The sequence below is a fragment of the Leptonychotes weddellii genome, chromosome 12, assembly GCF_054177405.1.
Source record: "Leptonychotes weddellii isolate Sample4059 chromosome 12, ASM5417740v2, whole genome shotgun sequence".
Lineage (NCBI taxonomy): Eukaryota > Metazoa > Chordata > Mammalia > Carnivora > Phocidae > Leptonychotes > Leptonychotes weddellii.
This window is the reverse complement of record NC_138380.1, coordinates 292,830-317,188: the sequence shown is the minus strand read 5'-3', so window position 1 is coordinate 317,188 and position 24,359 is coordinate 292,830. Positions and strand designations below refer to the sequence as shown.

Genomic DNA, 24,359 nt, shown 5'->3' with positions numbered 1-24,359 from the left:
CCTGGGATCATGACCTGAGCCGAAGGCAGACGCTTAACGACTGAGCCACCCAGGTGCCCCAGGGGGAGAGAATCTTAAGCAGCTTCCACACCCAGTAAGGAGCCTAAAGTGGGGTTCAATCCCACAACCCTGAGGATCATGACCTGAGCTGAAATCAAGAGTCGGACGCTTAATGTATTGAGCCACCCAGGCACCACTGGGGGTTTTATGTGAAGGTTAATAGCTCTCACTAACCTGTGAGGGCCCATCCACTCCAAGGATGTCTTCTCTGACCAGTGGAGGGAATACTATGTCCTTGACCAGCAATTTCTCAGTCTTTGGTTGAGGTTACATAGTTTACTCAAATGAAGGTGACTCCAATATCTGTGACCTAACTCTGTGTGCTAGGCATCACCCCCAATTTACAGATGAGGTCCATACATGCCAAGTAATATGCCCAAAAAGTAAAGCTGCTATCAGACCCCAGGGCTGTGACGGAGATCCAGGCCCTGCCCTTCCATCCCGTCCAGGGCAGTTGTAACACCAGCACTGCTTCTGCCGTGGTGCTTAGGACTCCAGAGGTAACCACACTCTCACCGCTGAGAGAAACCCTGTACCAGTCATTATACAAAGTGCCCATCACTTAGACTAAGCTGTTACATTTTGATAATACAAACAGTATGTGCTTTCTGAGATAACTAAGCCCTCACAGCAGTCCTTTATGACCTGCAATAATATTTGCAGAATTAAATCCCTCTAAGCACCTTGGACGTTCATGGCTGAGGTTTAAGAATTGCCCTGAAGTCTCTGATGCACACTGGCCAATCTCCTAAGGAGTGTGACATCAAGATCCATGTGGCAAGGTCACTGTTAAGAGAACCACGAGAAGTTACAACATCCAACTATGTGATAAGCTTCTCTGTATCTAAGTGCCAATGGGTGCTCAGGAGTACTTACCTTTGGTATAGGAAACCGCAACTGAGCTATTTGAACTTCACTGACAAGAGGAACGGTGATCCGATTGGGAAGCACCAGATAGTTTGATATTATATCCAGAATGATCGTATCTGACAGACCACTATTAGGTGGGTGGTAAAAAGAACAAATCAACTATCAGGCATATCAATACTAGTTATCGCTTTAACAGCAAATTTACCACAAACATGATACAACACCCCATTTACAAGGTCGGAATTGTCTAATTCTTCAAAGACAACATTTAAGACAGTAATTCAATACTTTAGCGGCAATATGGCTATGGGATATATATATAGCTGAGAAGTACAGCTGAGAACACAAGGTAACATTCTGGCTACATTTCACAATATTCTAAATAATGTTTCATATGTTCCTGTGTGACTTCATCATTGATTTAATATCAACTAAGACACATTACATTTTCTTTTTTTTTTTTTAGCATATTTCAAACAGCCACAAAAGTGCAAAGAATACCATAACAAACATCCACCTACCCATTCCATGTTTCTTACATTAAATTTCTCATTATTTTTGCATAGCTTCCAGTCAAGTAAAAGAATTTAGTTTATTCTCTCTTCACACTGTATTTGCATACTGAATACTGTAATAATTTTGAAATTCTATATACCACTGCACAGAGAACTCAGTAATATGAATAAAATTGTGGAGGATAAAGAAACAAATGTACTTTTAATATATTTTTGCCCATTCTTTGGGGTAAATGTGAAAATTAAGTAACATGGGAGTTTTTGAAAGCATAAATGAAATTTCAACACCTTTACCCAGAACTGAGAAGTTTTAAGAGAATCTTATTTCTTGCCAGTACTTCTCAGATGTTAAAATTGTTAACAGATATATATAAAGTAATTGTACATATAAAATACCCACTAGGACAGAGTGAAAGTCTCCATCATTAATAGCTGAACATTCACTCTAAGCTGGGTATCCAAATGCAATGACAAGAGAACGGGTCTTACCTTAGGACTTTCCAGTCCAAGACAGAAAAAAGACTGAAAAACCCACAACCCCACAGACAACACAGCTCTATTTATGCATATGTCCGTGAATTAGACGTTAACACTAAAGAGACAGAGAGGGTTTCAGCTGCCAGACACTGGATATATGCTCACTAAGCAGCGATGTGAAGTGGTCCTTCAGAGTTTGAATACCAAGCATATTCTTACTTTGCCATTCACCTCCAACCCCAAATACTGGTTGTGTTTATACTGAAAAATCTGCTGGAAAAGAAGACCCTTTGATGATGCTATGCTTTCAAGAATCCCTTAACTGCTATGGTGGTAGGCCAACCGTCTCACCACCCACCCCAGCCATGCAAACTGAGAGGCCCAACCCCCAGGAAAGCAGAAGGCCCACCCTGGGCCTCATCCCTGCTCACCTTTCTATCCCACTGTGTACACGCCAGCCTCCTCCTGAATTACCAGGCCTGCAATGCTGCTCCTAATCGTCCCCGGGGGCATCGACATGTGGCTGGCCCCTCTGCTTGTCCTGGCTGCTGTCGTGGTCTAGAGCGGCTCTTGGGTCTAGTCCTCTTTGTCCTTCGGAACTGCCTGCTCATCACCTGACTTTTGTTTCTACCATAATTCTCATCCCTTCTTATACCTTTACCACTCAGTTTAGGGTCCTTCATTGAAACATGTAGGGAGAGCCAAAATTTATGGTCAAGTGCAGTAATTCAGGTATTACTGCTACTTTATAATACTCCGGGATCCATTTTTTAACAATGAATACAGCATGTAGATGTTCATTTTGTAATGCTCGAGGCAAGATTTGTTAGAAAATCTTTGGGAAGCACAGTTCAAATTTTATGTTAAGTTTATATGTATATATTTTATTACATCAAATTTACATACATATAAATGTTACATTATATAAGTTTTACATAATTTTGTATAAATTATATATATCCTATAGAAATAATATAATTTTATTTAAAAGGGATGTTTTCATATATACCTTTTATACCACAGCTTTGTTTCTGACTGGTGTGTATTTCCCTCCATATTTCTAATATACATGAGTACATATTTTTAATAATATATATAATCCTCTATGTACTAAATATATTTTATAGACTGCATGCATAAAAATCTATATATAAAATAGCTAAAAACTATTACTATATAAAGAGAACCTGTCATTATCACTAAACACCATCATTAAATAAAACTGAGTGTATATATTTATATATCTCTGTGTATATAGACATACGTGTGTGAGTATATATATTTCCCTTTTACTTCATTTTGTATTTTTAGTTTTTAGTAGGCTCTATGCCCAACATGGGGCTTGAACTCAAAAACCCTAGGTCTAAAGTCACATGCTGTACCAGCTGAGCCACCCAGGCGCCCCCTTATCTGTCTCTCTCTCTTTTTTGAAGTGGTTCTTTTTTTCTTTTTTAAGATTGTTTATTTATTTATTTGACAGAGAGAGACAGCGAGAGAGGGAACACAAGCAGGGGGAGTGGGAGAGGGAGAAGCAGGCTTCCCGCTGAGCAGGGAGCCCGATGTGGGGCTCGATCCCAGGACCCTGGGATCATGACCTGAGCCGAAGGCAGGCGCTTAACGACTGAGCCACCCAGGCGCCCCCCATATCTCTCTTTTAAATAAATGATTTGCGACTGACTCCCCCAGCTGCAGGCTTGCCAAAGGCAGCATATACCCTCTGGCTCACGCTGTAAGGGAAGTAATACAATACTATTTACAGGGTAGCTGCTCGACAAGCCCGTGTTTATTTCAGTCCTCCTATGATATAAAAGGAGGAAAGTAGAACAAACACATTTTTAAAAAAAGATTTATTTATTTTAGAGAGTGGGTGGGGAGAGGGAGAGAGAATCCTCAAGCAGGCTCCCTGCTGAGCATGGAGCTGGAATCGGGGCTCACTACAGGACCCTAAGATCATGACCCAAGCTGAAATCAAGAGCCGGCTGCCTGACTGAGCCAGCCAGGCATCCCAAACACATTTCTACACCAAATGGCAACAGGGGTTTGTTGTTTGGCTGGCTGACCAGCATCCATTCCCACAGATGAAAGTACTGGTGAAAGTTCTTCCTTTGCTTCTCCCACATCCCTACCCTGGTCCCCCTGTTCGTCTTCTGGGGGTGGGTACGTGATCATCAGAATCACAGGGTTTGTCCAAGGATGGGTGGACAAATAGAAGTCAGCCCGGCAACTTTTGCTGGAACTGGCAGAAGAAGGTTCTTTTCAGACTAAAGCTGCTAAGCACGAACAGTAGCAGCTAGAAGCTGCTACTTCCTAACAAGGGCCTGCCTGACAACAAACCCACGCAGAGAGAAGCAGAGTTGAGAGTAAGACAGAGAGCCCTAGGGCATCATTTGAACAGCAACACCTGCCTGCATCTGACTTCACCCCGCACTGCTCCAGACTGCTCAGTGACATGAGCCAAGAATAAGCCAGGAGTGGGAGCTCCATGAGAGCAGGTGTGACCGTTCTGTTCATAGCTACGCCACAGCACTAAGAACAGTGGCTGGCTCAAACCAGGCACAATACCTATTTGTTGGATAAATGAATAAATCGTCTTAATAGTATTTACTCATTTACTTTCTTTTTAAAGTTTATTTAAGTAATCTCTACGCTCAGTGTGGGTCTTGAACTCAAGACCCCAAGATCAAGAACTGCACACTCCTCCAACTGAGTCAGCCAAACAACCCCTACTCATTTATTTACTTTTTTATTTAAGTCTACTTATGTTGGGCTTGTTGCTTGCAACCAAGTATCCTAATGAATACTTCAACAGTTCTTTAAGTTGTCCTTTCTTTGTAAAGATCTTTATTTAAAGATAACAGAACTTGCAATATCCATTAAGCCACAGTACCTAAAAAAGATTTTTATTATGAGGACTATGCCTCATTTTATTAAAGTCCTAAATTTTCTCTGATAATGAAACAATATAAAGTTCTTTCTAATGGCCATTTTAGGGGCATAAACAAACACATAGGAATAGAAAAAAAAAACAGACCACTTTAATTTCTGAGCTATTTTAGAAAAAAAATCCAGATTAGGAAAGTTATCTACTAGGAACACGTTTAACTGTATTTCAACATTTAAATACAAGAGTAAATAACAAAGGCAGGTTTCCAGAATTTCCTGCTGGCAACAATAGGTCCATCGCAAACAGTCACCTCCCATCAGGTGAGATGGAAGGTTGTGACCTGAGGAAGACTTCGCTTTCCTCATAGCAGGGATGTGCCATTCATGGTTTCATAAGCTTATTATGGGCAAATTTCCTCATGTTTTAGCTGTGAGATTGCTACAGAATAATGAAGGGACTCCCAGTAACGTGAGGCAGAAACTCTAGGTTTCTCAGCTCTTGCACCCAGGCCCTGGGGTGACCCTACACATTCCTAGGTCTAGTACCTACACTTACCCCTCTGTGGGCAATGGGAGGCATGGGGGGGCAGTAGCACAGCCTAAAAAGAACCCAAAGGGCTAGTTCTGAAACATATATTCATTTTTTAAGTTTTATTTTTCTGAGAAAATAAGAAAAACCAAATTAAAAAATTAACTTGCAGAATATTAAAAGGCTGTTTGTTACTTTTCTAAAACACCAAAGCTTGGAGCAACTGGCTGGCTCAGTTGGTAGAGCATGTGACTCTTGATTTCAGGGTCATGAGTTCAAGCACCACACTGGGCATGGAGCCTACTTAAAAAAAAAAATAAAAAAGTTAAAAAGAAAATACCAAAGCTGGAAAGATGCTTCACGATGAATGAAAAATAAAATGAAAGGTGAGTGACTCAGTCTAACACCCTCACCCACTCTCCTGCTCACTTGGTCCCATGTCTCAGATGCAGTTAGGAGAGCGGAGCCTAGCCAGTCTCTTCACCTGAGCCGCACACAAGAGCCTGCTGAGAGGCACGGATGCTGCCCGGTAGTGGCCTTACCCATTCTGTGTTGTTTTCATGACACTAGAAATGCACACGACACCAACAAGAAGCTAAGCACAGGACATGACATCATACTTACTTTAATCCAGGGATATCGAGAAGGTTCGTCAGTCCTGTCCAGTTAATTTCTATAAGCTGTTTTAAAAAAAGGGCAAAAATATTAAGTTTCCAAATTATTTCAATTACCAAATTAAATCAAACAGGCTTTTTAATAAGCAAAATGCATTAGTTCATAATACCATCCTACACCTTTTCACTTTGTAAAATATCAAAGTCATCATCCTTTGTTGGTAAATGAAGAGCTATCTCTTTTTTTGTTTAGTTTTTGATAGTATCTGTTTCCTCTGGTAAAATCAAATAATTCATATACCTTTCCTACTGATGGACACTTAGAATATTTATAATTTCTCTTTGATTCAGTGAATATCTTTTTACATACATGTTCTTGTAGCACATGCAAACCAGCATTCAAAAAGTGAAAGTTTTGGTCAAAGACATATGTTTATTTTTTACAGATTTTTATTTTAGGGGCGCCTGGGTGGCTCAGTCAGTTAAGTGTCTTACTTTGGCTCAGGTTGTGATCTCAGGGTCCTGGGATCAGGTCCCATGTCGGGCTCCCTGCTTAGCGGGGAGTCTGCTTGTCCCTCTCCCTCTGCCCCTCCCTCCCCCTGCTTGTGCTTTTTTTTTTAATTTCTTTTATTTATTCTTTGATAGAGATACAGAGAGAGAGAGAGCACGAGCAGGGGCAGAGGCAGAGGGAGAGGGAGAAGCAGACTCCCCACTGAGCAGGGGGCCACACATAGGGCTTGATCCCAGGACCCTGGGATCATAACCTGAGCCAAAGACAGACGCCTAACCATCTGAGCCACCCAGGCACACCCCCTCAAATAAATAAAAATCTTTAAAATAAAAAAAGATTTTTATTATATTTTTTAAAGATTTTATTCATCTATTTGAGAGAGAGTGCACACCTCTGCATGTGCGGGGGGAGGGGCAGAGGGAGAGGGAGAGGGAGAGAATGAATCTCAAGCAGACTCTGTGCTGATCCGAAAGCCCAATGTGGGAAGAGCCCAAGGTGGGGCTCAATCCAATCCCACAACCCTGAGATCATGACCTGATCCAAAATCAAGAGTCAGATGTTTAACTGATTGAGCCACCCAGGTGCCCTTAAAGATTTTTATTTTTTGAAAGTAATCTCTACACCCAACATGGGGCTCGAACTCACAGTTCTGAGATCAAGAGTCACATGCTGCACCAAATGAGCCAGCCAGGCGCCCCTTATATGTTTATTTTTTATGTTCACAGATGCTACCCAATTGCCCCAAAAATAAGATCCTGTACTGATTTATATATATATTCCTACCCTAAATGTATAAAATGTCCTTTATACTCTCCCCAAAAACAGATATTAAAAATCAGTTCATTTGGTAGTTTAAAAATGGTACTTTATCCCTGCTTCAATTTACATTTTCCTGATATCAGTGGAACATGTTCTATCCACTCAGTCAACATTTGTATTTTATTTGCTCAATTTTCTAGTGGGTATTTGGGTATTTACTTAGAATAATTCCTACATAGTTGGCTAAGATAAGATTCCATTTAGTGGATGTAGACGGGTAAAAAAAAAAAAAGCTTGATTAGAAAAACTGCTTTCTTATCAGAGTGCATATTGCACATAATAAAATTACTTGTGCTTTATATTTGTAGAAGAAATGCTAACTGAAATTGCATGATCTCAATTACCCATATAGTTGCAGTAATAAAACTGCTCAAATCCCTTTGGGAAGTGTAGAGTTATAAACAAACACAAGCTAGAAGAGTCAAGATTCTTTTGGATAGACCAAAGCTGGAAAAAAAAAATTTTTTTTTTAAAGATTTTATTTATTTGAGAGAGAGAGAGAGAATGAGAGACAGAGAGCACGAGAGGGGGGAGGGTCAGAGGGAGAAGCAGACCCCCCGCTGAGCAGGGAACCCGATGCGGGACTCGATCCCGGGACTCCGGGATCATGACCTGAGCCGAAGGCAGTTGCTTAACCGACTGAGCCACCCAGGCGCCCTGAAAAAAATTTTTAAGAAGTCCTGAAAGACTAAGTTTTTTCAGAGTAAGAGAAGTGAAATACAAATTTATTGCAAATATCAGTACAAACTCCTACTGGTGCCCTCGTACCCACCCTTCCCAAGAACAGGTGTAGAAGCAATCGCAGTCTGGGGCAACCAGCAGCGGCCAGCACCCTGATCATGACCTCTAAATACATCTTCCAAGGGATTGTGAAGAAGCAGCTGATTCCAGGACTGGGGCAAGAAGTGTTAAGATGAGCCTGGGGCATCTTGTTGAATCAGAAAGCTCGGGAAACACTCAAAGGTGAATGAGAGGTCCTGTCAAAGGTGGGTCCACCGGAAGGGACTTTAACTAGAGATGATCAAGTGTCAGGTGACAGAGGGCTTACTCTCATGACCCTTGTCAAAATGAGGAGATACATTTAAATGCTACCCAAGTTCAGAGAAACCAAACACCAGGGAGGCAGGAACAGGATTTAGCTGGGTTTGAGAAGAGATGTGAATGCAAGAAAGAAGCCCCCAGGGAAGGGACCCATTGGAGGCCCTGGAAAGAGGAGCTGGCCTGTCCTTGAGCAAGGGGAGGAAGGGACAGGAAAAGTCCAGAGCCATGGGGGGATGAGAAAGGGGAGAGAGAACTTGTGTGTGAACCAGTGTGTGAGTGTGAGAGCATGTGTGAGGACGAGTGCAAGAAAATGAGCATGTGAGTGTGAGCACATGTGAGAATGAGTGAGTGTGAGAGGTTTGGAAAGTGAGCATATAAAGGGGGAAGCCACAAGAGGGCTGGAAGCAAGGCAGTGCTTGGGAAAAGCAAATGAAATTAGAGTCCCTTGTCACCAGCCCAACCACTGCACTGGGACTACTGAGATCTCTGGGAGAAACTGAAGAGACAGACATTTCCCAACCCCCTCTCTGGGCCGCTGCAGCTCTCCTAGGAGAAATGCAATCAATAGTGTAGTTACATTTTCACGGAACAACACAAATGAATCTGTGTATTTCATGAAAACCACAGACATGCCTTTCTCCTCTCTGCTTTTCCATGAACGCATAGTCTGATGGATGTAGTGAAACGTATAGTTCAACTGTTTATTTCGGCACTTACTCTATGTCAGGTGTTCTAGGTGCATTAAATTGTACAGTACAGACCATGAATCACATGGGAAGTCTGCTAAAAATACAGACCGGTGGCTCCCATCCTTCTCCAGAGTTTTTCAATTAGTCACTTTTCACTGGTGGTAAAGGCCAAGAAACTCCTGGGACTTCCAGCTTCCACCTGGGATGTAGAAAACTGGAAAGCGCATCAGAAATGCACAAGAAGAGCTGAGGTGACAGGGCCACCAGCCTGAAACCCTCCCTTAGAGGCAGCTCCGAGAGTGGCTAAGGCCACCGCAGGGCAATTGAGAGGTTCCAGTTGAATCCTAATTGCTAAAGACCAGGTGCAGGTGAGACAGAGAAAGCCCTTTGAAATCCAGACACAGGGCATCTGCAACCCACTGGGTGGGCTGAGCACGGCTACAGAGACTAGGGAAAACACTTCTCGCAGGGGTGAGGTCAGGAAGGGAGCAGCTGCTGCTGGAAAGACCCAAACTCCACCTTCCATGGTAAGGAAGAGAAGCCACTGGGGAAAAGTGACACATAGGTGAAGGTTCATTGCAGATGGGGAGAGGAGAAGAAAATACCCTCTATGTCTGGGGAGAGTAGGATACCATCCCAGGCCCTGTTAGAGATCCTGAATTACTGGAGGCAGGTGTGCAGACTCACTCCTGCATTAAGACCCACCAAAGACACAAGTACAAGGAGACGGCAAGGTCACTTGAAAGGGCAGTAGCCCTGAAACCCAGTACAGGCCAGAGCAGTGGGGAGCTCCCCTGTTCCAACTAGTGGGGTAGGGCAAGACTATCCAAAATAATGAAAGATATCAAACCACTGATCCAGGAAATTCTGAGAACACCCGACAGGATAAATATCGCCAAAGCTCACAGGTGACCTGCTATGTGGCCTAAGTCTGGGACCCTCTCCAGTCTGGTAGATCTGGTGGACTTGTCTGCCCAGCCCTGCCTCTGCACCTCACTGCTGCCTTCTACACACGGCTGTAGGAATTGGCTTCCGGGAGCCTGATGCACACACTGCAACCTTCCTCCTCCCAGCCAGTCTAGGGGTCTGCGTCTGACGCAGCTGGAACAAGGAGCGGAAGGCAGGAAGACTCACTGCCTCTTGAGTGAGCTGGCAGCCCTGTTTCTGGCATGTGGACTGGAGGACGAGAGGAAGCTGGTCTCAGAGGGAAGAGAGAATTTAGCAAAGGCGTATCAGGCATGGGAGACAGACAGTCACAAAGGCTTTAAATTCTGCATTCCAGTAGGTTTCATGAGAGAGCAATACATGCTATTTTCATTTAAGTAAAGCCTTTCCTTTTTCCCTTCCTTTGATTAAGGTACCTCAGTTGCTGGACCTACTTGTAGCTAACAGGACTCAAGTTCTCGTCATTGTAAAAGGAAGATATTTCCATTTTTACAGATGGAGAAATGCATTCTGTGGTTCAAAGACTCTGCTAGCTGGAAGGACCCTCATAGGACAAACACACTGTGGGTATGCCCCATGTCATCTCCTGAATAAGTTCTGGAAGAAACCTGCTGGATTTACTTGAGGCTAATCTGTGCTCTTGGAACAGACCTAACAGAGAGCTGGGGATTCTGAAACACCCCCTCGAGTGTATGCCAGAGGCAGTTTCAACAACAGTCAGGTTAGCATGAGTGAGTGGCCAGTTCCCTGTGACACGGCCAAAGAGAGACACTGGTTTGTTCTGGCCCTTACCAGAACCTTCACCCAAGTTTTTGTGTTTACCAATACTTGACTTCTGGTGTTAAGACCCACCAGAAAGCTAAACCTATGTGTAGGAAAATACTTAATTTCTTAAAAATCTGAGGACTTACTATGAACCAGGCATCTACTGGTTTTTTTCGTTTCGTTTTGTTTTGTTTTTAGATAGAGCGAGAGAGAGCATGAACAGGGGTAGAGGCAAATGGAGAGGGAGAGGCAGACTTCCCGCTGAGCAGGAAGTCTGACGTGGGATTCGATCCTGGGACTCCAGGATCATGACCTGAGCCGAAGGCAGATGCCCAACCGACTGAGCCACCCAGGCGCCCCAGGCATCTACTGTTTTATACCTACTGACATTTAGTCTTGGGAGGCAGTAGTCCCTGTGTCACAGATGGGGAGACGCCCACTGACATGTAGTCCCCGTGTTACAGATGGGGAGACTTGGGCTTAGAAGGATTAAACAAACTTCAAGGCAGACTTGGAGAAACCCAAGTCTGTCACTTAACCATTACACATACTGCTTTCATTGTACTCTGAAAGTTTGTCACTTTAGAAATTCTTAGTTTTTTTTTGTTTTTTTTAAACAAGTAGTGCATTATCAAAACTAATTGAAACAAATCAACAAGAACAAAAATGTGCAGAGGTTTCAGAAGAGTCTCTGGCACTATTCTTCTAAATCATCTGGATAGCCAAAAGCCCCCAAATCTTTGTAGCTGTATTTTTCCTTAGGGTGAGGAAGAATTACTTGGCAACCAGTAGTGAGTTCTGTTCTCATATTTTCCAGTCGAAAATAACTGGAAAAAAAAAAAAAAATTCCCTTCTCTCCAGAGCATATGTTTGGCGACTTTACTCACCATATAAGGAAATGAATGATTCTGAACTTTTCACAGCCTCATCCATTTCTGACACTAAGATTTTGTTTGAAAGTTACAATTTTTTTTTTTTAAGATTTTATTTATTTATTTGACAGACAGCAAGAGAGGGAACACAAGCAGGGGGAGTGGGAGAGGGAGAAGCAGGCTTCCCGCTGAGCAGGGAGCGGGATGAGGGGCTTGATCCCAGAGTCCTGGGATCATGACCTGAGCTGAAGGCAGACGCTTACCGACTCAGCCACCCAGGCGCCCCTGTTATTTTTAAAGTAAATATACCTATGGAAGATCTAACCTAAGAAAGAGTACTACTAAGTTTTGAGGGAGATTTAAAGATTTGGATTTCATTATTTTCTGAACTGAAAAAGGGTCTTTAGTTGTTAAAAATTCCCTGTAAATCAAAAATACTTAGCTATCTACTAAAGATTATTTTTTTATACTCATTAATGAAGGAAGTTTCTTAAGCATATAATGGCTTTTAAACTGGTATGTGCGAAAAAAAGACATGAATTTTAAATCTTTTGGGGAGCTCTTCATTTCTCAAAATTTTAATAAATTAAATTTTAACACAGATTTCTTAATTCCTTTTTTAATTTTAGTGTTTATGTAGTCAGAATACATTCAAAATTAGCCTGTTATTTAAGCAATAAAAAGCAAATGAGGGCGCCTGGGTGGCTCAGTTGTTTAAGCGACTGCCTTCGGCTCAGGTCATGATCCCGGAGTCCCTGGATCGAGTCCCACATCGGGCTCCCTGCTCGGCAGGGAGTCTGCTTCTCCCTCTGACCCTCCCCCCTCTCATGTGCTCTCTCTCATTCTCTCTCACACAAATAAATAAATAAAATCTTTAAAAAAAAAAAAAGCAAATGAGAGTAGTACTTTTAGTGGTAAAAAAGTGAAGACACTTAATTCTTGCGTTTTTACACAGAAAAAAATGCCATTTGTTTGGTCTAAATAAACCCATATTTTAAAAAAAACAACAATAATAATTTGTATTAAGTTATTTAAATCAAATTATAAAAATTAATATTATTTTAAATATACATAATGTTAACGGTACCTCCAAAAAGGACTCACAAAAGTTATAAAAATGGTGTATCATGAAAAGATAACTGAGAAACAGGTCAATTTATCCAGCAGACATTTACTGAACCGTATGGAGACAGATATGGCTGTGGCTTTCAAAGAGTAACAAGAAGTATGCCACAACACACAGGACAGGAAGGCACCAGGGGAACAAGGGGAAAGCTGACTACCTGTGTCTTTGGAAGGGGTCATACAAAGGGACAAAGACAGTGTTCTGGGAGTAGGAAAAGACAAAGGGAGGTGATGAGAGACGATGGGGGTTGGCACTATCTTTGGATTATGATTCCTCCCTGTGGCTGGAAATCGGGATGCTCCTGAGGAGCAGTGCCAGGAAATGAGGCTGGAGAGAGACCCCACCTAGACCACGATGACTGCAAGGGAGAGATGCTCCCTAGTAGGTCTGTTTGCTCCTTGGGAAGATAGCCCTAGTGGTGAAGTGTACAGAGGACCGAGCCAAGGCAGAAAGCCAGTCAGAGGCTACAGGAGCCCTCATAAGGAGGAGCCTTGTAGGTAAGGAGCCACCCAGGTGAGGGGCAGGAGCCTTAGGAAGAGTCAAAGGGAGGGGGAGGGGCTAGGGTGAGGCGTCAGTCTAGGCGGGAATGACATTTTTGTTGTCTTATTTTTGAGCTAATAATGACTACTAAGTATTGACTACTTATAATAAAATGTGGAATACATATATATTCCATATATGTGTATATACACACTAACAGTGTGCAGTGATGATTAGTACGGTTTATCCAGTGTTAGAACAGAACTCAGCAGGGGTGTCTGGGTGCTCAGTCACATTCGTGAGTTCGAGCCCCGCACTGGGCTCCACACTTGGTGTGCAGCATACTTAAAAGAAAAAAAAAATATATATATATATATATAAAATATATATAATTCAATCAAAACCAAACCAAACCAAAAACCTTCATGATTCTTAAAAACCACGTACTGTGCAGTTCATTAAACACCATGACAGAAAGACGATGCGTGTGAATGATGGCAGCCTTTGTTGGTGGAGGCTGCAAGGAGATTTAGGGGTTAGAATGAGAACGGCAACTCTGTCAGCCTATGGTCCCAGACTTACTGGTTTTGTGACTTGGACAAATTAGACTCTCAGTTCCTGGTCAGTAAAAGGAAACTATGTTAGTATGCAACCGTAAAGTTAATAAGGATTAGATGAGCAAATATCTATAAATCACACGCAGTGATACGCGCTGAATGTTAGTTACAACCTACACTTTTTAAAAAGTTTATGTTTTCAAATTTTCTGTAACAAACATTATTTTTTGTGATCAGGAAAAAAGCTGTCTATTAAGAGATGAAGCCCTCCATTAAGAGCATAAAGAAGTATAAAAACACTCAAAGGATTCACGTATCAGAAAAGGGAAACGTGAGAGAAGGACAGACTATGTTTCTCTGTTTTACATATCCTTGTCAGTTAATGGGAAAAATGAAATTAATGTTTACTTACTGGTTTCCTAAGGAAGAAAACAGACAAGGCTCCCACTAGGGGCATGTCTCCAATCAACGGTTCCAGGATCACCCGCATTGTACCATGAATCTAAATTCAAGTGGAAAAACCAAAACATGTCATAGAAGACAATTTCACAGGCCATTTACTGATTCAAGAAGGAGGATACATGATCATCTTAGTGACTTCTGAGCATCTGACTTTATGTTTCTCTCAAGTATAACCTACAAATAGAAAACTTAACTTCAAAGAAATTCTGAGTTAATAAAAACTTCACTTTTCTTTTTGAATAGAGCATAGAGAATTTTAGAAGACTATAGAACTTTAAAAACCTTACCTGTATACTTTGCACACCGGCTCTACAAAAATATCGCTTGATCTCCAAATCAATCTCACAGTTTCCTACAAAACTAGCAGAGGAGAAGTTCTGTATTACTGTCTCTTAATCACCACAGACCTGCAAGGTACATAATCTGAGTAAAATGACAGCAAAACAACCAAAACCAGCCTGTAGGCAAAACTGTAATGTGAGGCCCATGTCCGAGTATTTTACTACCCAGAATCACAGACGTGCCTGCTAGCAGATTCGACATTGCCACACCGATTACATGTCACTTCTCAAAGTGCAGCTTCTGGATCAGTCTCTTGATGGAATGTAGTTTTCATTTGTTTTATAAACAACTGTGCTTGTTTAAAACATAAAAAAAAAGCTTAGATTATATTTCACCAGGAGTAAATTTTGCATCCATGCTCCCTGGTCAAAACCAACAGCAGTGTTCCAGGGCTCTGGACATCAAAGGCTAGAAACAATGTGTCTTTCTGAGGCACCAATTTTACTCAGTGATTGAGTCCTTTCAATCATTAATACAAAACGAAACAAACGAAACAAGAATATGGTACAATGCTGAATGTCAGGCTTGCATCTATTCTTAATATGAACATGAAACATCATCTATGTTTTGTGTGGGGTCTCCGTGATTTGACTCCCACCCTCAAAAGCAGCACATCATGCTCCTGCCGGAGGACATCTGGGGGCAGTGTGACAGATGCTGGAAAGAGTGTCTGAGCACACAAGTACAATACTAAAGAAAGGCATCTGGGATGAATTCTTCCGGTATTTATGTCCTGGTGTTAAAGCCAGCACCTACAGATTCTTCTTACTGAGCAGGGCCCTGGATCTAGCTGGTAAAACCACCTGTTAAAAAACCACCTCAAAACTTTCCTCCTCTTCACCCTAAGACCTGATCATTTTATTTCCTAATATCTGCCAATTACTCCTTCCCCATCTCTACCGCCAATAACCTAATTAAAGTCCCAGTCAAGAACACACAAAAAAGTGGAATGCAGATTTTTTTTAGAGACATAAATATCTGAGCAGCATAATCTGCATATGTTGTTATGACTGTTAAAATCATGAAAGCCAGACCGCGTCTTCACAATGGCATCCATTAACTGATTCATTCAAATGTTTAATAAATGTGTAAGAAATCCTCCCTCGGTGCTGGAATAAGAGAATACGGTTTCCATCCTCATGAAGCTCATTATCAGCCTAGTGGACAGTCCCAGGGTGCAGCTGAGCTGAAGACACAGCAGGGCTTCCTTTTATCCCACTGATGACACAATGTTCACAGTAGTTCCTAGTATTTTAAAGATGCAGATTTTTCCATCAGATCATTAGAGGCTGTCAATGCTCCTTTTTAAAGTAAAGGTAATTGGTACCAACTCTGTACATTTACTACATTTATACACTTCAGAAACTCAAAGACAACATTATAAAATAAAAGGATCCTTAGTCAAGGATCAAAATAAGAAACAAAACTATAAACCGAGTCTGTCAGTGGACACACTTCAGCGGCTGCCCCTTACACAGCTGTGTCATTAGGCCTCACAGGGAGGCAGGAAGCCAAGAGTAAGTTCACAAAGAATGAGGACAAGAACTAAACAAAACCACCTTTATCTGCCAGGTGTGGTACCTGGCAGACTGTCAATTAATCTTTCCCAATTATTTTTTATTGTGATAAAATACACAGAATGTAAAGTGGACCATCTGCATCATTTTAAGTGTGTAGTGCAGTGGCATCGAGCACATTCACCATGTTGTGCGACGATCACCACCATCAACTCCAGGACTCGTCCATCCTATAAAACTGAAACTCTGTCCCCATGAAACCACTTCCCATTTCCCCTCCCCCAGACCCTGGTGCCCACCATTCCAATTTCTTTCTCTGTAAGTCTGACCACTCTAAGTACCTCATGTAAGTGGAATCATACAGTATTTGTCTTTTTGTGACAGGCTTACCTCACTCAGTATAATATCCTTACGGCTCATCCATGTTGCAGCATGTGTCAGAATTTCTTTTTTTTTTTTTTTTAGCTTTAGAATGGTATTAGATAATCAGCTATTTCCCAAAGTCACCTTTTTTTTTTTAAGTTTTTATTTTAATCACCTGGTGCTCAGCAAGAAGAATTTCCTTTATCTTAAAGGTGACTAAAATTCCACTGCATGTACAGACTCATTTTCCTTACCCATTCATCTATCGATGAACACTTGGGTTGCTTCCACATTTCTTTTTTTTTTTTTTTAATTTTATTTATTTATTTGATAGAGACACAGTGAGAGAGGGAACACAAGCAGAGAAGTGGGAGAGGAAGAAGCAGGCTTCCCGTCTAGCAGGGAGCCCGATGCGGGGCTCGACCCCAGGACCCTGGGATCGTGACCTGAGCCGAAGGCAGACGCCCAACGACTGAGCCACCCAGGCGCCCGCTTCCACATTTCGGCTACTGTGAACTGCTATGAATGTAGGTGTACAGGTATCTCTTTGAAACCTTATTTTCAGTTCTTTTGGGCATGGACCCAGGAGTGGAACTGCTGGGGCTTACAGTAATTCTGTTTAACTTTTTGAGGAACAACTATTTTGTTTCAACAGCAACTGCACCGTTTTACATTCCCATCAACAGTGCACAAGGGGCCCAGGTTCTCCACGTCCACGCCAACGCTCACTGCTTTCTGTTGTTTGATAGCAGCCGTCCTAACGGGTATGAGGTGGTAGCTCACTGTTTTGATTTGCATCTCCCTGAGTATCAATGAGGGGAGCATCTTCTCATGTGCTTGCTGTATATTTGTACATCTTCTCTGGAGAAATTATTCAAGACCTTTTGTCCATTTCTGAATCGGGTTGTGTGTTGTTGTTTAGTTTTAGGAGTTCTATATACCTTCAGATATTAAACGCTCATTGGACATGTGATTACACGGACTGCACTGATTCTACGGATTGCTTTTAGTGTTGCCATTTAATATTAAGTCTTCCAAACGAAGAACATGGGATGCCCTCCATCTACTTATATCTTCTGTAATTTCTCTCAGCAGACACATCTTTCACCTTCTTGGCTAATTCCTAAGAGTTTTATTCTTTCTGATTCTAAACGAGATTGTTTCTTGATTTCACTTTTGGAATGTGCATTGTTAGGTACAGAACGTAACTGATTTTGTGCGTGCTGACTTTATATTCTGCTACTTTGCTGAATTTATTAGTTCTACAAGGTTTTTCTGTGGAATCCTTAGGGTTTTCTACATATAAGATCACATCACATGTGAACAGAGACAATTTTACTTCCTCCTTTCTAACCTGGATGCCTTGTCTTTATTTCTACCTAGTGGCTCTTGCTAGGACTTCCAGTGTCATGTTAAATGGAAGTGGTCAAAGTGGACACGCCTGCTCCTAATCTTGGAAGAAAAGCTTAGTCTCGCACCATTGAGTATGATGTTTGCTGGGGGTTTCTCACATATGCCTTTTTTAAAAAACTAATTTATTTAAGTAATCACTACACCCAACGTGGGGCTTGAACTCATGACCCTGAGATCAAGAGTGGCACACTCCTCCAACTGAGCCAGCCAGGCGCCCCTCAGATATGCCTTTTATTATGCTGAAATAGTTTTCTTCTGTTCCTGGTTTGTTGAGTATTTTTATCATGGAAGAATAATTAATTTTGTCAAATGCTTTTTCTACATCAACTGAAATGATCATGTGGTTTTTTCCCCTTCCGTTATGTTAATGCGGTACTTGATTCATTTGTATATGTTGAAGGATCCTTGCATCCTGGGAGTAAATCCCACTTGGTCATGGTGTATAATTCTTTTAATATGTTGCTGAATTCAGTTTGCTAGTATTTTGATGAGGATTTTGCCGTCAGTGTTCCTAATGGATATGGGTCTGTAGTTTTCTTGTAGGGTCTTTAATTTTTTTAATTTAACATGCTTATGATTGGCAATTATCTAGGCTATCAGGAATTAAGACACAGAAAATAAATAAATTTGGGTCTTCAACAATTTAGTCAAATTCCACCAGACAACAGGTAAGAAGCGTGCTCATTATATCTTCCACTTTATGGGTACAGCTAAATGACTTTATAAGCCATTAACTATGAAATAAATGTAACACAAATAAAAACTTACCTAATCTGAAGGTCCAAAATAATTTGCCTTTTGTCCACATTTTCAGTGTACACCTTAACACCATTGATCCTGAGAGGCTGAAACAAGAGGCAGCTTATTTTAAAATGCTTATTTAAAAAATAAACCCAAACCTTACAATGCGGCATAGAGATTAGAACAAGCTTAGCACTAGGCTATAGGAACTAAACTTCTGCTTTCAGAGTGTACTAGCTGTTTCACTTTGGGCAAGGTAGTAGGCCTCCATTCTCCACTTCCTCATCTGTGAAGTACGGATAATAAATGGCATCTATCTAACGAGGTTACTGTGAAATCAAAGGACATGAGGAGCGTGTGTGGTGCGCAGTGAGTGCTTAAAGGTCAAACCCCATGGCCCTTTGTTTCATCCAATTTACTTTGACCCTTTCCCTCTAACTTTGTCCTTACATGGTTTGAAACATAATTTCCTTTCTTTTTTTTCCTTTATGTCTTTTAGTTTTTCACTTCTTAAAATTTTCACAAAAACGGGGCTTTTGAGTGAATCAAAAATACTGGCTATAGGTATAATTTTAATCTCATCTTAATTCAATCTGACACATTAGATAGAAACATGATTGTAAAAAGAAATGGCAGATTATAATAAATGTCGTGTTTTAAGGATCTAGCTGTAACACCATTTTAAAACCTCCCATTTTACCACTTCGAGATTGCTTCTAAGAAGGTTCTCAATCTCACATTTGAGCATCAAACACTCAAGCTGAAGAAATTCCTTACCTTTGGAGTACTACAGCTTACTGTGACAGTTTAGGTGCCCTAACCTCTTACCCCTCAACTAGCTGTAGGATTAAACTCTAAGTCTTTGCGGGGGCGGGGGGAGGGTGCCTGGGTGGCTTCATCGGTAAGCGTCTGCCTTCGGCTAAGGTCATGATCCTTGCTCAGCAGGGAGCCTGCTTCTACCTCTGCCTGCCGCTCCCCCTGCTTGTGCTCTCTCTTACAAATAAATAAATAAAACCTTAAAAACAAAACAAAACTTTAAGTCTTTGAGCATCTACATTTCCTACTATCCTAGGTTCCTGGCCTTTTCCTTGATGATACCGGCTCAGACATGCACAGACTATGAATCACAGAGAACACGGTTCAAATCACTATGCTGACGAGCGCAAATGGGATATAGGTGGCTTAGGACCTTTACTTTAAATGTCTGCATAATATTCCTTTCCTCCACTTAACATGACATCTGAGGTTAGGAGAAGCAGCGAGCCCAACTCCACTCCAGATGACTGAGCATTATCCAACACAGGACAAACACCTGAAGGCAACGGAACCCAGCTGACAGAGGGACGTAGCCAGCACGTCCGATGTGTACAAAGAACCCTGCTCGGGGCTCTGCATGTCCTTCTGGCCTGTTCCTTCCTCAGATAGCTCAAGTTCGCCTGTACTTGCAAAATACCGGTGCAGATGATGATGATGTCAAGCTTTACAGAGTCAGCACTACTCTTAACATGCTTCCTGTTCTCCAAGGATAATCTTAGCATCAGACTTAAAGAGCGTGTAATATAAAGTGAACATAATTCTCCCTAAAACAAATCCAGCTGGGATTAGAATTCTAAATTTCCACAAACACAAGCATATCATCTTACATTAGGGGACTGCAAACCATGGCCTGCAGGTTAAATTTAGCCTTTGGCTAAGAAACCTTTTTACATTTTTTAAACGATTATAAAAGGAATGGGGGGGTGGAGAAGAATATGCCTCAAAGACTTTATGGGCTGTCAAAGCCTAAAATATGTAGTACCTGGCTTTTTACAGAAAAAAGTGTACAATATCTGCTTCATACTCACATAGCGTTCAACCCTGTATTTGTGTTTTCCTATCTGTTGTTATCATTTTAGGTCAGAGAAGGTAAAATACACATGAAAGGTAAGTGTTACAAAGGCATTTTGTGCAGGCATTTATGTGCTTGAACAATGGGATGATCAGTCCCCAGGCTTGTAACTTATCTGGAGACCTCACAGCCAAGAGGAAGAACGACTAAGTACAACACATGTGCCTGCAGTGGAGACCCCAGATTTTGAGTAACTGCAGGTAAGATGGAACATTCTGGGAGTATAGGATGGGAATAAGCCTGGGAGCGCGGACAAACGCAACACAGCGACCAGGTCAGACACTCCTTGGCCACACTATGAAAACCCTGATGGTCTGAAGCAGACATGGGGACTGCAGCATATGGTGACAGTGTGTGGTCTGGCTCTCCCGAGCTGCACTAAATGTGTGTCAACTGTGTGGGTGTATCTAAAATACTACTGGATTCTGAATTTTCATCAGGCAGACAAAACAATGTTACCTTGGAAAGTAATACAATGTTATATGTCACTTATACCTCAATTAACAAAAATGTTACCCTGAACTGTTGCTAATCACTGCAAACACTGACTTAAAAAAATAAAAAAAGAAACTAGCCATGGATAACTAATTTAAAGATATATATTTTTTTTATTTTATTTGAGAGAGAGAGAGAGAGAGAGAGAGAAACAGCATGAGAGGGGAGAGGGTCAGGAGGAGAAGCAGGCTCCCCGCCGAGCAGGGAGCCTGATGTGGGACTCGATCCAGGGACTCCAGGACCATGACCTGAGCCGAAGGCAGTCGCTTAACCAACTGAGCCACCCAGGTGCCCAATGAATAACTAATTTAGATGTTGTCTTGAGGCTTTCACTAGAAGGAATATTAGGAATTAGCAGTTTTTCTTTGTATCTGATTCTAATAACAAAATCTATCTTTCCCTTCATCTACATAATTAATGCGATTCTACAAGTCTGGCACTGGAGTCCTTAATTATCATTTTTAAACATCTTGAGGGGTAAACACCTTTAAGTTTGTTGTCAATTATGAAACTTTCAGTATGAACTCACGTATCAAACTCCAACTAGACAGACTGTGAAAAACTGTACAAATGTAATTCTTTTTTTTTTAAAGATTTTTTATTTATTTGACAGAGAGAGACACAGCGAGAGAGGGAACACAAGCAGGGGGAGTGGGAGAGGGAGAAGCAGGCTTTCCACAAGCAGGGGGAGTGAGAGAGGGAGAAGCAGGCCTCCCGCCGAGCAGGGAGCCCTATGCGGGACTCAATCCCAGGACCTGGAGATCATGACCTGAGCCGAAGGCAGACGCTTAACGACTGAGCCACCCAGGCGCCCCTGTACAAAGGTAATTCTGATAGAAGGATGTGGGGTAGAAAGACATGATGGGAACTGAGAGAAACCACCCAAGGAAACTGAACAGGCCAAAGACCACAGGGGAAGAATGAGTGCAACGTGAGGACCTCCCGACAGACAAAGGGAGGGCATCCCACATGAGGCAGAACTGGAACGAGCTGCAGAGACAGCCTGCTAGACCCTCCCCAGGAGCAATTTTTTCTCTATAAAGTAATTTGAAGTAGTTTTATATATTTTTTAAAGTGTTCACACCAATTCTACCATGTGCACAAGTAAGGATACTTAAGAAGAAACTGACCTGCTGACCCACGTCAACTTTTGTGAAACTGAAAGTGCTAAGGTGGGTGTTTGCTCCCCGCACAGCTGGCTCTATAGTTTCTCGAAACAACTTCTCTATAAACTGGCAAATAAAAGGCCACATATGTTTTACAGTCTGTAAAGAAGAAAAAACTCATGTCAAACAAAATGCTGTAATACATAATAATGTATTATGTACTAACACGTAATGATGTACTTACATCATCATGAAAAATTACACCTCTATAGTTTAGCAGAATTTTTGAAAATTAAAAGGAGGGGGGTCTCCTTTTCATTATGCAAAATCAACATGATCTGAATTTCAAAAATGTACAACAATAAACTACAGATTAACTAATATGTTCCAGAAATTAGTTATTCTGGTTAAGCATTCCATTTAAGCGTATCAGCACATTTAAAGTTGCTTAGGGGGAAAAAGAAAAATCAGAAAACCCTGTGGTTTCAGCTCGTTTCTAAAAACCTAAAACTGTATAGATCTTAATAAACATTAATGAGTTTTCTTTAATGATGGACTAACTTCTGGTGCTGTCAGGCAATCATTAATCTACATTAGTTTTTACTTTATAGCTCTAAGGATATACAAAATGTGGGGACAAACATCTACTTCAAAATATATGATCTTAAAAAATAACCTTTAAAAATTATTAATCTATTACTAGGTTTCTTGGGAATTACTTCCCTTTTCATAATATTTTCAAAAATTCTGCTTGTAATTATTATAAAATAGACTTGAGCACTAGCCAATCAGGGAAGTAGACACAAGGCCAAATACACAACTATGACTATATCAATTTTTTCATGTTAAAGACACAGTTTTCACTACTTAGGAAAGTACCGTTTATCAGTTATGACTCAGTTTTTTTGGGAGCAGGAGCCAGTCCACTACACCCAAAGGAGTTCACATACTGTCAACATCCAACTTCCCAAAAATGGAAAGATGGCACCTCATCCTCTAACTCCCGCTGATACTCTGGTATTTAGTATATTCTACTCTTACCTTATTTAGCCATTCTGCTCTTTCAGTGTCTGGAAAATGAACCTAAGAGAAAAACATACACATGACTTATGGACTCCCAGCAACTGTACGTGAAAATGTCGCGCAGGCTGTTTAATCTTTTTTTTAAATTTTTTATTGTTATGTTAATTACCATACATTACATCATTAGTTTTTGATGTGGTGTTCCATGATTCATTGTTTGCGCATAACACCCAGTACTCCATTCAATACGTGCCCTCTTTAATACCCATCATCAGGCTAACCCATCCCCCCACCCCCCTCCCCTCTAGAACCCTCCGTTTGTTTTTCAGAGTCCATCGTCTCTCGTGGTCCGTCTCCCCCTCCAATTTCCCCCCTTCATTCTTCCCCTCCTGCTATCTTCTTCTTTTTTTTTTTCTTAACATATGATGTATTATTTGTTTCAGAGGTACAGGTCTGTGATTCAACAGTCTTGCACAATTCACAGCACTCACCATAGCAGGCTGTTTAATCTTATCGTACACCCATTGTTTCCCTAACGCTTCTTGACAATGCCGGGCTCTGAAACTTTGCACAACGGCTTCTGAGGAGAAACCGAAATGTGTGGTGCTCTGGCTCTTTACGTCCCGACAACACTTTGAGGCAGAAAAGTCTAGTGACAACCAACGCCACAGTCCCTTTGTATCTCTCAGGTCCAGAGGAAAGCTCCCTGGCATCTGGAATATCGGGAAGAGTATTCCACTGTGAGTTCTTCCTTTTTAAGAGCCATGCTTCTCCACTCCATGGCCAGCACTGCCATCGGTACTCCAGACATCTAGACTCAGAGCCTTCAAGAACCCACCTTTCCCTCTGACTTTCCTCTTTTGGCCCAAACCAGCCGGCAGATGCTTTTCCATATCTGGCTTCTCTCACACCATCTCCCAAATGAATATTGTAATTATAGTCCTCCATGAGTAGGGCCTGTATACTGGAGAATACGAGTGTTTGCAGAGACAGAAACAAACCTATTTAGAGAAAAGGTGGAAACGTATGTTCTTTGCTGTTAAGATAAAAACCCCTTGCAGAGGAAGGCTAGAGCTGTTTTGGGTAGGGAGTTCTCCTCTGAGAAATGCTATGTACTCCCTCAAAGAAAGAACAGCATGCAGGCCATACTAATGCTCCGAAAAGCGTATTCTTGGTTTAGATGTACGATGGGTCACAGGCCGTTTTGTGAGGGTGACTGAGATGTGGTCGGGGAAATGTGATTCCTGGAACCACGA

The 24,359-nt window shown here is 41.6% G+C and overlaps 1 protein-coding gene across 3 annotated transcripts in view; it reads right to left on the bottom strand.

The window, feature by feature from the left end:
- Positions 1 to 24,359, bottom strand: part of ESYT2 (extended synaptotagmin 2) — an 82,515-nt gene that overhangs the window by 29,784 nt on the left and 28,372 nt on the right. For all 3 annotated transcript variants that reach the window (XM_031025221.2, XM_081799738.1, XM_081799739.1), the window contains exons 2-8: positions 23,122 to 23,163; positions 22,105 to 22,239; positions 18,619 to 18,695; positions 14,503 to 14,575; positions 14,166 to 14,255; positions 5,959 to 6,014; positions 937 to 1,057 (exon numbers count right to left, since the gene is read on the bottom strand). In XM_031025221.2, the coding sequence (XP_030881081.2) occupies positions 937 to 1,057; positions 5,959 to 6,014; positions 14,166 to 14,255; positions 14,503 to 14,575; positions 18,619 to 18,695; positions 22,105 to 22,239; positions 23,122 to 23,163 (594 nt within the window). The remainder of the gene's footprint in view (positions 1 to 936; positions 1,058 to 5,958; positions 6,015 to 14,165; positions 14,256 to 14,502; positions 14,576 to 18,618; positions 18,696 to 22,104; positions 22,240 to 23,121; positions 23,164 to 24,359) is intronic.